The sequence below is a fragment of the Elephas maximus genome, chromosome 2 (genome assembly GCF_024166365.1).
Source record: "Elephas maximus indicus isolate mEleMax1 chromosome 2, mEleMax1 primary haplotype, whole genome shotgun sequence".
Classification (NCBI taxonomy): Eukaryota; Metazoa; Chordata; class Mammalia; order Proboscidea; family Elephantidae; genus Elephas; species Elephas maximus.
The window spans coordinates 1,083,547-1,095,816 of NC_064820.1; the positions used below are offsets into that span (position 1 = coordinate 1,083,547).

At 57.6% G+C, this 12,270-nt stretch overlaps 1 protein-coding gene across 1 annotated transcript; it reads left to right on the forward strand.

The window, feature by feature from the left end:
• Positions 1 to 1,923: 1,923 nt before the first annotated feature.
• On the forward strand, positions 1,924 to 8,203 carry NKD2 (NKD inhibitor of WNT signaling pathway 2). Its single transcript, XM_049858452.1, has 9 exons — positions 1,924 to 1,965; positions 2,233 to 2,361; positions 2,420 to 2,576; positions 3,415 to 3,542; positions 3,938 to 4,033; positions 4,927 to 5,074; positions 5,798 to 5,882; positions 6,242 to 6,369; positions 7,588 to 8,203. Exons 1-9 carry the CDS (start codon positions 1,924 to 1,926, stop codon positions 8,151 to 8,153), a joined length of 1,479 nt encoding a protein of 492 aa, XP_049714409.1. The 3' UTR covers positions 8,154 to 8,203.
• The last annotated feature ends 4,067 nt before the right edge of the window (positions 8,204 to 12,270 follow it).

A 12,270-nucleotide genomic window follows, 5' to 3' on the forward strand; every position in this document is an offset into this window, starting at 1 on the left:
GTGGTAGGAGGGCTCTCCAGTCACACGGGGTGACAGAGCAAACCTGTGGTAGGAGGGGTCTCCACTCACACAGGACGACAGAGCAAAGCTGTGGTAGGAGGGCTCTCCAGTCACACAGGGTGACAGAGCAAACCTGTGGTAGGAGGGGTCTCCAGTCACACAGGACGACAGAACAAAGCTGTGGTAGGAGGGGTCTCCAGTCACACAGGGTGACAGAGCAAACCTGTGGTAGGAGGGGTCTCCAGTCACACAGGGTGACAGAGCAAACCTGTGGTAGGAGGGCTCTCCAGTCACACAGGACAACAGAGCAAAGCTGTGGTAGGAGGGCTCTCCAGTCACACAGGACGAGAGACCAAAGCTGTGGTAGGAGGGGTCTCCAGTCACACAGGGTGACAGAGCAAACCTGTGGTAGGAGGGGTCTCCAGTCACACAGGGTGACAGAGCAAACCTGTGGTAGGAGGTGTCTCCAGTCACACAGGACGAGAGACCAAAGCTGTGGTAGGAGGGCTCTCCAGTCACACAGGGTGACAGAGCAAACCTGTGGTAGGAGGGGTCTCCAGTCACACAGGGTGACAGAGCAAACCTGTGGTAGGAGGGCTCTCCAGTCACACAGGACGAGAGACCAAAGCTGTGGTAGGAGGGCTCTCCAGTCACACAGGACGAGAGACCAAAGCTGTGGTAGGAGGGCTCTCCAGTCACACAGGACAACAGAGCAAAGCTGTGGTAGGAGGGCTCTCCAGTCACACAGGACGAGAGACCAAAGGTGTGGTAGGAGGGCTCCCCAGTCACACAGGATAACAGAGCAAAGCTGTGGTAGGAGGGCTCTCCAGTCACACAGGACGAGAGACCAAAGCTGTGGTAGGAGGGCTCTCCAGTCACACAGGACAACAGAGCAAAGCTGTGGTAGGAGGGCTCTCCAGTCACACAGGACGAGAGACCAAAGCTGTGGTAGGAGGGCTCTCCAGTCACACAGGGTGACAGAGCAAACCTGTGGTAGGAGGGGTCTCCAGTCACACAGGGTGACAGAGCAAACCTGTGGTAGGAGGGTTCTCCAGTCACACGGGGTGACAGAGCAAAGCTGTGGTAGGAGGGCTCTCCAGTCACACAGGACAACAGAGCAAAGCTGTGGTAGGAGGGCTCTCCAGTCACACAGGACGAGAGACCAAAGCTGTGGTAGGAGGGCTCTCCAGTCACACAGGATAACAGAGCAAAGCTGTGGTAGGAGGGCTCTCCAGTCACAGAGAACGAGAGACCAAAGCTGTGGTAGGAGGGCTCTCCAGTCACACAGGATAACAGAGCAAAGCTGTGGTAGGAGGGCTCTCCAGTCACACAGGACGACAGAGCAAAGCTGTGGTAGGAGGGCTCTTCAGTCACACAGGACGACAGAGCAAAGCTGTGGTAGGAGGGCTCTCCAGTCACACAGGACGACAGAGCAAACCTGTGGTAGGTGGGCTCTCCAGTCACACAGGACAGCAGAGCAAAGCTGTGGTAGGAGGGCTCTCCAGTCACACAGGACGACAGAGCAAAGCTGTGTTAGGAGGGCTCTCCAGTCACACAGGGTGACAGAGCAAAGCTGTGGTAGGAGGGCTCTTCAGTCACACAGGACGACAGCAAAGCCGTGGGTCGGGGTCCCCAGTTATGCAGGATGACACAGCAAAGCCAGGGGGGTCTGCAAGCAGAGTGGGCATGGTCGTTCCCCGAGGCCCTCCCCTGGCCCCACATCCACTCGAGGGATTGCTTTCAGCTAACAGGGAAGATGGGGCCAGGCAGCCTCCCAAGCACTCTGCAGACACAGGCCCACCGACCAACCGCATCCTGGGATGCACTGATTGTCCCGTCCCGGGGCGGGGGGTGTGATGACCTGACTCCAAGCCTGCCTCTCTGGTCACTCCTCACCCCTCCCCTGAGGTCTCTGCTCTCTGGATGAGCCTGGAGAACAGACGGGCTGTGCTGTGCAGCATCTGGGTGAAGGCGTTGTTGGGGGTGTCATAGGAGACATTGAGTCCTGTGTCACTGATTATGGGGGCAGGGAGGGGCCCTCACCACCCCCTGGGTTGGAATAGTGGTTCAGGTCCTGGGGGCAGGGCGGGGAGGGACCCTCGACTGCCATGGGACAGGAGCTCAGTGTGATTCAGGGTCTTATGTGGCTTTGGCAGGTGGCCCTGGGCTGGGCTGGGACAACAGGCGGCTGAGCATTTACACCCACTGGCTTTTCTGCCTCTGCTTTCTCAGCAAGACCCGTCCTCACACATCAGGCATGGTGTGCGAGCCCCGTGTTGCAACACCTGCACCCAGGAGATGGGCTCCCTTGGGCAGTGCACACACGGGCTGGTTGCCACTGGCCGGGGCCTGACGCAGCAGGCAGGGCAGGGAAAGGAGCCTGGCATTCTGCTTCCTGAGAGCCCCGTGAGCACCACAGGAGGAGCAGAGGACCTGTGGCCCCAGCCCCTGCGCTGTCTCCGGAGCCCCTGCCCTGCCCAGCTGCCCATGGTTCTCACAGGCATCCTCCTCCCAGGAGCTGCCCCATGGGGACCCGAAGGACGGACACCTCTGCGAGGACCAGGGCCCCCTGGAGGGTGAGTACGCCACCCAGGCCTCAGAACCTTCTAGAGGGAGCCATGCTCCTGCAGTTCTCGAGTGCTCCGTGTCTTTCACCTGCGTGGAACTAAACTCAGACGAGCTTCTGGGTGTCCACAGCTCCCGATGCGTTTGCTAGCAGGGCTGGGGAGCTGTGAGCAGCGCTCTTTGGGTCAGATGTGACTTATCCTTATGACATGCACACAGCATGCTTGCAGCACGCACAGCATCCTTACAAATGCACACAACATGCTTACAACATGCTTGAGAGACATTTTACTCAGCCATGGGACCCCTCCTTTCTGTGGTATGGGGGGCCCCCTCACCTCTCTGGTATGGGCCCCCCCTCAGGGATGGGCCCCTCCTGTCTGGGGGTGGAGTCCCCTCTTCTTTTGGGAACCGTGAGAAGAGGGTGCTCAGCTGACCCCCACCCAGTGCTGCATCTGGTGTTGGGGTTGGGGTTGTCAGAAACTCCAGGAAGACCCCCTGAGCAGAGGCCAGCCCTTGAGGCCTGCAGGGCATCCCCACGCAGCCCTGTGACTTAAGGGACACTGTACCCATCAGTAGACACTGTGAACTCACTGGGTGGAGGCAGGATGGCCAACCATAGGGTCATGACCCAGCAAGGGCCCCCCACCCTCCACATGGTCCATGAGGCTGCTAGGTCTGAAGCAGGGTCCTCAGCTGGCATCCTGTCAATAAGAGGCAAAGCAAGGCCTGGGCACACCTCTCCACTGTCCATCTGTCCACTCTCACCCCACCTGGAGACCTACACCATCCACCATCTCCTGCGGCTGGCTGACAGGACCGAGATCCTCCTCACCTGTCTCCCCACAGTGGTGCTAAGCCCCGAGAAGGCTGAGGGCCACGAAGGTTCCAGACACCTCTGCGGCGCTGAGAATGGAGACCAGGCGGCTTGCAGGGACGGCGCCCTTGGGCCAGGCAGGAAGCGCCTGCACATAGATGTGGGTCTATGTTTCCTTCTGCCCTAGCCAGGGTCCCAGGGCACAGGGGTCAAGGGGCCACCATAGAGTGAGGGTGGGCGTGGTCAGGTGTGCATGCCGGAGTGACCCAATTCTCAGCCAGGACACTGTCCCCTGGAGCACAGCCGGGGGCCCTTGTGGGAAGTCTGAATGTTTTTGGGAGTCAGCAGCTCCACCTGGGTGGAGGGTGCCGCCTGCCGTGAACTTGGCTGAAACTGGCCTGCATGGCATTGCAACAGTTCAAGGAGCTCTCCCTGGACTTCAGTCCTTTAGCGTTGCCTCCTTCCTGTCTGGGTGGGGGAGGGGCACTGGGATGGCTCAGAGCCCCCCCATGCCAGGTCCAAGGATGCTCTGTTCCCTCCCGTCCACGGGCGCAGGAGCTGCAGTGTGACGTCTCGCTGGAGGAGGACAACCGGCAGGAGTGGACGTTCACACTGTACGACTTCAACAACAGTGGGAAGGTCACCCGAGAGGTACTGCGTCCAGGCTGATGTCAGGTGACCACAGCCATCCATGTTGATACTGTGGAGCCAAGCTGGGTCTTGTAGATAGACAGACATTGGTAACCAGGCCAAAGGAAGCCAGATGGAGCCCCACTTTGCAGAGGGAGGACCCAGCTCCCGCCTGGGGCTGCTCAGTGATTGCGTCCCCTCCCAAGGTGGCTGCTGTCTATGCCCGTGTTTCCTGGTGGAGCCCTCTGCCCTCCTGATGGCCAACCATAGGCCCCAGTAGTGCCCCCTCATGTCCCCCATGCCACCTTTGTGTCCAGGAGGGGCAGGTGCCCCGGAAGGAGCCAGACTCACAGGATGGCCACATGGGGCACTGCTGAGTGGACTGTTAGGACTAAAACTCTTGTCTGCTTGCCCAGTCCTCTAGACAAAGGTTCTGCTGGAAATGTGAATGGCCACAAAGAGGTGGGCCATTCTCAGGCTAATGCCAAAGGGGTTAGATCTGGGGGTGCAACAAGGGTCTCCCAGATAAAATGTCTGTGATGCTTGGATGAGTGAAAAGGAAAGCAGCCAGCAGCTGAGTAGCCAAGCAGGTGGGCAGGCAGATGGACAAATGGGTGGATGGCCAGGTGGGTGTGTGACCAAGCAAGCAGGCAGGCAGGTGAACAAGTGGGTAGGCAGGTGACCATATAAGCAGGTGAGCGGATAAGTGGGTGGGCAGGCAGGCAGGTGGACAAGTGAGTGGGCAGCCAGGCAACCAGCAACCAGACACTCAGGTGGGCAGGTGGGTGACCAGATAGATCAACGGTCTGGAGGCAGGCAGGTGGACAAGCAAGAGGGCAGGTGCTGGTGTGCATGGTTGTCTTGGCAGCATGGGCTTGGACACTATTGTGATGCCTGCCCCTGCCTGCCTCCAGGACATGTCCAGCCTGATGCACACCATCTATGAGGTCGTGGATGCCTCGGTCAATCACTCCTCCGGCAGCAGCAAGACCCTCCGTGTAAAGCTGACCTTCAGCCCGGAGCCCCCCGGCAAGAGGAAAGAAGGCCTAGCTGTCAGCCAGGGTGAGTGGGGTGGGGCCACACGGGTGCCATGGGCTTCCTGGCTGTCCTCCTGCCCCCACAGCATCACCCCTAGGGAGGCCAGCCCTGGTGGCAGCCCCCACGCCACCCTGATACCCCTGTGTGTCTCATGGCTCCTACACCTTCATTCCAGTGGTCTGCAGGTCACTCGTTCACTTCATGACTCAGCGGCCCCTGCAGGGGCTGCACCCAAGGCACCCACAGCCCAGAGCTGAGTGAGCGAAGGAATTAGTGAGGGAGGGAATGTGAGAGAGTGAAAGGGTAAATAAGAGAGTGAGTGACAGAGTGAGAGTGGGTGAGTGAGAGAGTAACAGAGTGAGTGACAGACTGAGTGAGAATAAGAGTGACAGTGAGAGTGAGTGAGAGTGAGTGAGGGAGAGAGAGGGAGAGAAAGTGAGAGAGTGAGAGAGGGAGAAAGTGAGAAAGCGAGTGAAAGTTTGAGTATGTGAGTGAGAGTGAGGAAGTGAGTGAGACAATGTGTAAGAAAGTGAGAGAGACAGTGAGTGTGAGTGAGTGAGTGAGAGAGTGAGGGAGCAAGTAAGAAAGTGAGTGAAGGAGTGATTGAGTGAGTGAATGTGAGTGAGTGAGTGAGAGACTGAGTGAGTGAGTGAGGGTGAGTGAATTAAGGAAGAGCGGTTGGATGGATGAGCAAGAAGGTGGGAGTGAATTAGAGTGGCCTGCTGAGAGCATGACAACCTCTTGCAGACAGGGAGCTGGGCCGCTTCCGGACAGAGGGGGAGCAGGCTGAGGAAGAGCGGATGGCTGACAGGAGGCTCCCTGCTCATGTTAGGTGAGTGTAGGGGCCACCCGCAGGGGTTTCAGGTCTGCAAGGAGGACAAATGGAAGTGACTCCTGTCTGCGATGAGCCTGAAGCAAAGCCTTAGATGGACCAGAAAGGACCACAATGTGACACGCTTGGTAACCATGACCCTGGGTCTCCTATGGGATCACCACCCTGACTCACATGGCCTGTGTCCTGGCTGAGGCTCAGCTGGCCCATGTGGCTGTGCTGGTCCTTGCCCACCCTTCCTCTCCCGCCCCTCAGTGTCAGGGTGTGTGTGGGGCCCAGCCCTGCCCTCTGCCCACCGCTTGGTGTTCCTGCATCCCCCTGGTGGGCTGCGAGCTCAGACCCCTCCCTCCTCCATGCAGGAGGCCAGGGGCCGATGCCACCCCTTGCCCTGTGAGGGGCCCCTACTGTGTGGACGAGAACACGGAGCGCAGGAATCACTACCTGGACCTGGCAGGCATCGAGAACTACACCTCTAAGTTCGGGCCTGGTAGGTGCCAGACTGCACTCACTTGTGCCATGGCCACTAGCTCTGAGCCCACAGTCACCCAGCCCTGCGCAAAGGTGGCCCCGTGGTGTGGGGGGTGGGGGTGTACACAGCGCTGGAGATGGAAATGGTGGGCTTGGGTTTGGATGGACATTCAGCACCTTAAGGAAGAATGACCAGCTCATCTGGAAGGGGCCATCAGCTGCCATTTGGAACACACATCCTCCTAGCCCGTCAGCGCTTGCCCCTCAGGCCTTCTGAAAGAGCCTTGAACCAGAGCCCCGTCTGCCCCCTGCTCCTGACACTTGTGGTCCCTCCTCCACCAGGGTTCCCCAAGGCTGCCTGGTGGGGGTGGAGGGTGTGGCCTGAGCAGTTTGAAGACTTTAAAATATCTGTTCAACCTTTTTGGAACATCCTGACAGAAGGATTCCAGCAAAGGGCACTTGTGGCAAAACTGTGGGCAGCCCTGCAGGCCAGGGACCGTGTCCACACCCCACCCCACCCCACAGACCAGGCCCAGATCAGAGCACTGGGGGCCTTGTCTGCACAGCCCCCACACCTTGCAGCAGGGACATCACCAGGCAGTCAACTGTGCCCCAAAAGGCATGAACTGTGTGTTGTAAAAGCAGCAGCCCCAGTTGACCTAGAAGTCTCCTTTGTAAGGAGCACTTAGGCAAAGGTTAGCTTATCATCTAGGTTATGGGTTTAGGTCAAGTCAGCTTATAGGTATGTTACTAGGTTTAGGCAAAGTGTGTTCCAGGGGCAACCTTCACGGAAGCTCCACTGTGGGGCCTGCCGTGGGGCCCTGGGTGTGAGGGTCACCGCGATTCCTGGCACAATGGCCTCAACATGCCCTCCCTGTGAGGGGGATGGCAAGGCGGTGGCTGTTGCTGCAGGCGGCACTCCCCTTACTGAGAGGTGGCATTTGGGGTCCCTAGAGCCAGCCCACAGGTTGGAGACTGTAGGTAGGGCAGGCTGAGGCCACTGCGGAGGGCAGGGTGGGTGCCCAAGAGTTCTGTCTGGTCCCAGACATGGCCACACAGCCGCCTCTGCTGGAGTCCTCTTGCGAGTTCATGCAGCAGAGGAGCCGGCTCAGACCCCATGCCGAGGGCCCTCAGTTAGTAACTCACGGGGAGTGGAGGGGCAGGTGGACCCTCGTCGTGTGCCCTGGACCTGGCACAGCAGCACTCTTGGGCTCACGTCTGTCTCTGCTGTCCATAGGGTCCCCGCCAGCACAGCCCAAACAGGAGCACCCCAGCAAGGGCTTGCACCCCCAAGGCCGGTCCCGCTCACAGGAGTCAGACGCACACATGGGCCACCAGCGGCGGTCCCAGGTGCTGGCTGACTCTGCTGAGTCTGCCACCCGGGCCCTGGACACCCCGCCGCGGCCGAAGGTGCTGGAGAAGCAGTTCATCAAGTCCCCCAAGGGCACGGGGAAGCCACCCGTGGGGCTGGGGGGCAGCAGGCCAGGCAAAGCCTTCAGCTACCACCTGGCAGCACCAGCCCAGGGCCCCCAGGATGGGCACTACCTCCCACCTCAGCCCCCACCACCAGCGCAGCCGCAGCCCTACAACCACAAGAGGTCTCGGCAGAAGGGCAGGGAGAGCTATTCACCACTCAAGGCCATATACACCCCACCCGGTGCAGTGGAACATGAGGTGGTGCGGGACCTGCCACCCGTGCTGGCAGGAGAAGGCTTCACGGTGCCTGTGGTGCAGAGGCATGAACACCACCACCACCACGAGCACCACCACCACCACCACTACCACCACTACCACCCGTCCTGACATAGCCACCACCACCATCATCACCAGCATCGCCATCCTGATGCAGCCACTACCACCACCACGCCACCACCGTCACTATCACCATCCTGACATAGCCACCACCATCACCACCACCACGAGCACCTCCACTATCACCATCCTGATGTAGCCACCATCACCATCGCCACCACTACTACCACTACCACCGTCCTGACATAGGCGTCCCCACCACCACCACCATCACCACCATCCTGACATAGCCACCACCATCACCAGAACCACCATCACCATGCCACCATCATCACCACTGTCATCATCCTGATGTAGCCACTACCACCATCACCACCGCCATTACCAGCACCACCATTACCACCGCCACCATTACCACCACCGCCATTACCACCACCGCCATTACCACCACCATCACCATTACCACCATCGCCATTACCGCCATCACCACCACCACTGCCATTACCAGCACCGCCATCACCACCACTACTGCCATTACCAGCACTGCCATTACCACCATTACCATCACCATTACCACCATCACCACCATCGCCATTACCACCACCATTACCACCACCGCCATTACCACCACCGCCATTACCATCACCACCACCGCCGCCATTACCACCACCATTACCAGCACCACCACCACCACTGCCATTACCATTACCATCACCATCACCACCATCACCACCACCATCGCCATTACCACCACCATTACCAGCACCACCACCACTACCAGCACCACCACCACCACTGCCATTACCATTACCATCACCATCACCACCATCACCACCACCATCGCCATTACCACCACCATTACCACCACCGCCATTACCACCACCGCCATTACCACCACCACCATTACCACCACCATCACCATTACCACCATCGCCATTACCGCCATCACCACCACCACTGCCATTACCAGCACCGCCATTACCACCACCACCATTACCACCACCACCATTACCACCACCGCCATCACCACCACTACTGCCATTACCAGCACTGCCATTACCACCACCGCCATTACCAGCACCATTACCGCCATCACCACCACCACCGCCATTACCAGCACCACCATCACCACCACCACTGCCATTACCAGCACGATTACCACCATCACCACCACCATTGCCATTACCACCTCCACCATTACCACCACCATTATCACCACCACCATTACCAGCACCATTACCACCATCACCACCACCACCACCACCATTACCACCCCTACCACCACCGCCATCCATCCTGAGCAGCTACCACCACCTCCACCATCACCCCATCATCACCACCATCACCACCAACCATCCCAAGCTCAGCTACCACCACCATTACCACTGTTACCACCACCAAAACTACCACCCATCCTGATATGGCCGCCGACACCACCATCATCACTTCCACCACCAAAACTCACCACCACCATCCTGAGCATGGCTGCAGCCCCTCAGCATCCTCTGGCCTTAGGCACGGGCATGGTGGTGGAGACCTTGTAGGGACCAGGAATGCTGTCCCTCCATCCTCCTCTGAGCCTCTTTCATGATACCATCTTCAGACCCGTGTATGGTAAACACACATGATGCCACTGACATTCCCCAGTCACACAGCTCCTCTGTGTGCTTCATGAAAGCCATGCGTGAGCACAGGGAGACACGCATATTCCTGTGTGCAGTGTGAGTCCCTCATGACAGGCCTCCGCTCGGTGCTCTCCCTGCTTCCTGTGTGGCGCTGTCTCCTGGCACTCTGGCCTGTCCCCAGGGCCAGTGATGACCACACCTGTGAGCACATGCCTGCCACTCTGCAGTGAGCGTAGGCATGGCAACCTTCCATGGGACTCACCCACGAGGAGGTCACGGAATGTGGTCTGGTGAGCAACTCCTTGACGGCAAGTGCAGGAAGGTACACCCGGGCACAGGTCCTAGACAGACAGTGGGAGCAGATAGGCAGGCCAGGGGAGGAGGGTGCTGCCATGGGGCATGTGGCACCGGCTCTGAAGTGGACGCTGGTGTGGGCAGCAGCCATGGGATAGCAGCACCCCCTGTGAGAGCACACAGAGCTGGAGAGGGCAGATTCTACCCTGGCTCATAGAGACAAAAAGCTGCCAGAGACCTGTGGCTCGGGTCCACCACAGCTGACCGTTGGCAGGAGAGTTTCCTTCTGTGTCTCTCTCGGAGGGTAAGTTGAGGGTGCAGATGGGAGTGAGCACCAGAGTTGGACCCTGCACCTGGCTCCTGCCCAGCCAACCACTCTACTTGATGCAGGAAGCCCAGTGGCTCTGTGGCCCCTGCTTAGCAGACAAGCCTCTGGCCATTTGTGGACTTGTGGTTTGCTCTGTCCTTGTAAACTTAGCTTTGCTTTTAAGGATGGAACAAATTGATGGTCAACTTTTAATTGCAACCATTTCCCAGCCTAATAAAGTATGCGTGTTTTGTACTATGTCATGTCGGGTTTTCAAACTCCATGTGGTTGGCAGGTCCATGTCACCATGGGGCCTCAGGGACAGGCACTGGCAGGCATGCCATGGTGGGTGCATGCATGGAGAGTGAAGAAAAATCAACACACGTGCAGGCACACGCTCCACATTGGTGGATAGGCGCAGGCTGTCATTATAAGCCCCCCACTCTGCAGTGCTTTGTTACAGCCACCCCAGGACACTTGTACACACTCAATGCGGAGTGTGAGGGCTCATGACACCTCTGCCCTGGGCTGACCAAGCCACCTGCACTCACTTGACCCCAGAACCAGCTGTGGTGGATACCTGAGGGTTCTGGGCTGAGTCAGGACCGGCAGGGCAGGCCAGGCTGTTCCGTCCTTCCTCATCAGCCTCCCATGGGGCCTCAGAACCAACCATGTGTTTCACCCTTGGGTGCTCCGTGATCTGCAGCGCAGCTACCACCCCTCACCCCTGCCACTCCAGGCCTCTGCCTACTCTGGTCCCTCAGCCCCAGAGCACCTCCTGCTGGCTGGGCCTTCCTGCTTCCAGGGTGTGGACACCTTGGCACTGCCAGGCACTTGCCGTTTGCGGCCTGAAGGATGACTCTGCTCTCGAGGTCTGTCTCCAAGGGCCTGAGCACTTGAGTGGGGCCCTGATGTTCGGCTGTGCTGCTGCCGCCCCCGAGCCCACATGGGGAAGGCCAGCGCAGACCTGGTAACTGAGCGCTTTACTGAGATACAGTCCACATACGTGAGGTCTATCCTTTTAAAGTGCACATGTTGGTGGGCTGTAGTATGCTTGCAGAGTTGTACAACCACCACCACGGTCAAGTTTAGAACATTCTCATTGTCCCCCAAAAGAAATAGCGTACCAATTAGCAGTCCCTCCCTTCTCTCCTTCCCCTGGAACCACCAACCTGCTTTCATCTCTATGGACTTGCCTATTCTGGACATTTCATACAGATGGAATCATACACCATGTGGCTTTTTGTGCCTGGCTTCTTTCACTCAGGATGTTTTCCAGGTTTATCCATGCTGTACCATGTATCTTAGTTACCTAGGGCTGCTATAATGGAAATACCACAAGTGGGTGGCTTTAACAAACAGAAATTTATTTTCTCACAGTTTGGGGGCTAGAAGTCAAGTCAGGGTGCTGGCTCTAGGGGAAGGCCTTCTTTCTCTGTCCACTCTGGGGGGAAATCCTTGTCTCAGCTTCTCCAGCGTTCTTCTTGTTCCTTGGAAATCTCCACGGGGTGTCTAACTTTCCCCCATTTTGCTTGCTTTCTTCTGTGCCTGTTCTGCTATTTTATGTATCCAGAAGTGGTTGGCTTAAGACACGCCCTACACTGACATGGGCTTTACTAACACAACAAAGAAATCCCTTTTCCCAATGGGATAGCATCCAGATGTGCAAAGGTGAAGACTTACGACAATTTTTAGGGGACGCAATTCAATCCGTAACGTGTGTCAGTAACTCTTTCCTTTGTATGGTTGATTAACACCCCATCGTAAAGACATACACATTTTATCTGCTCATCAGCTGTTGGACATTTTGGTTGTTTCCAGTGTTTGGTGTTATGCATATTTGTGTACAAGTTTTGTGAACATGTGTTTTCAATTATCTTGGGTATATACCTAGGAGTAGAATACGGAATATTTCATGAATTTGCATGTCCTCCTTGTGCAA

What these genes read in the sequence shown, in the direction of transcription:
- NKD2 (XM_049858452.1), top strand. Translation starts at nt 1,924, where the DNA reads ATGAGCCTGGAGAACAGACGGGCTGTGCTGTGCAGCATCTGG. An exon ending in CTGTGCTGTGCAGCATCTGG is followed by an intron (nt 1,966 to 2,232) that starts GTGAAGGCGTTG and finishes CTGCTTTCTCAG; the next exon opens with CAAGACCCGTCCTCACACAT. An exon ending in GTGGGAAGGTCACCCGAGAG is followed by an intron (nt 4,034 to 4,926) that starts GTACTGCGTCCA and finishes GCCTGCCTCCAG; the next exon opens with GACATGTCCAGCCTGATGCA.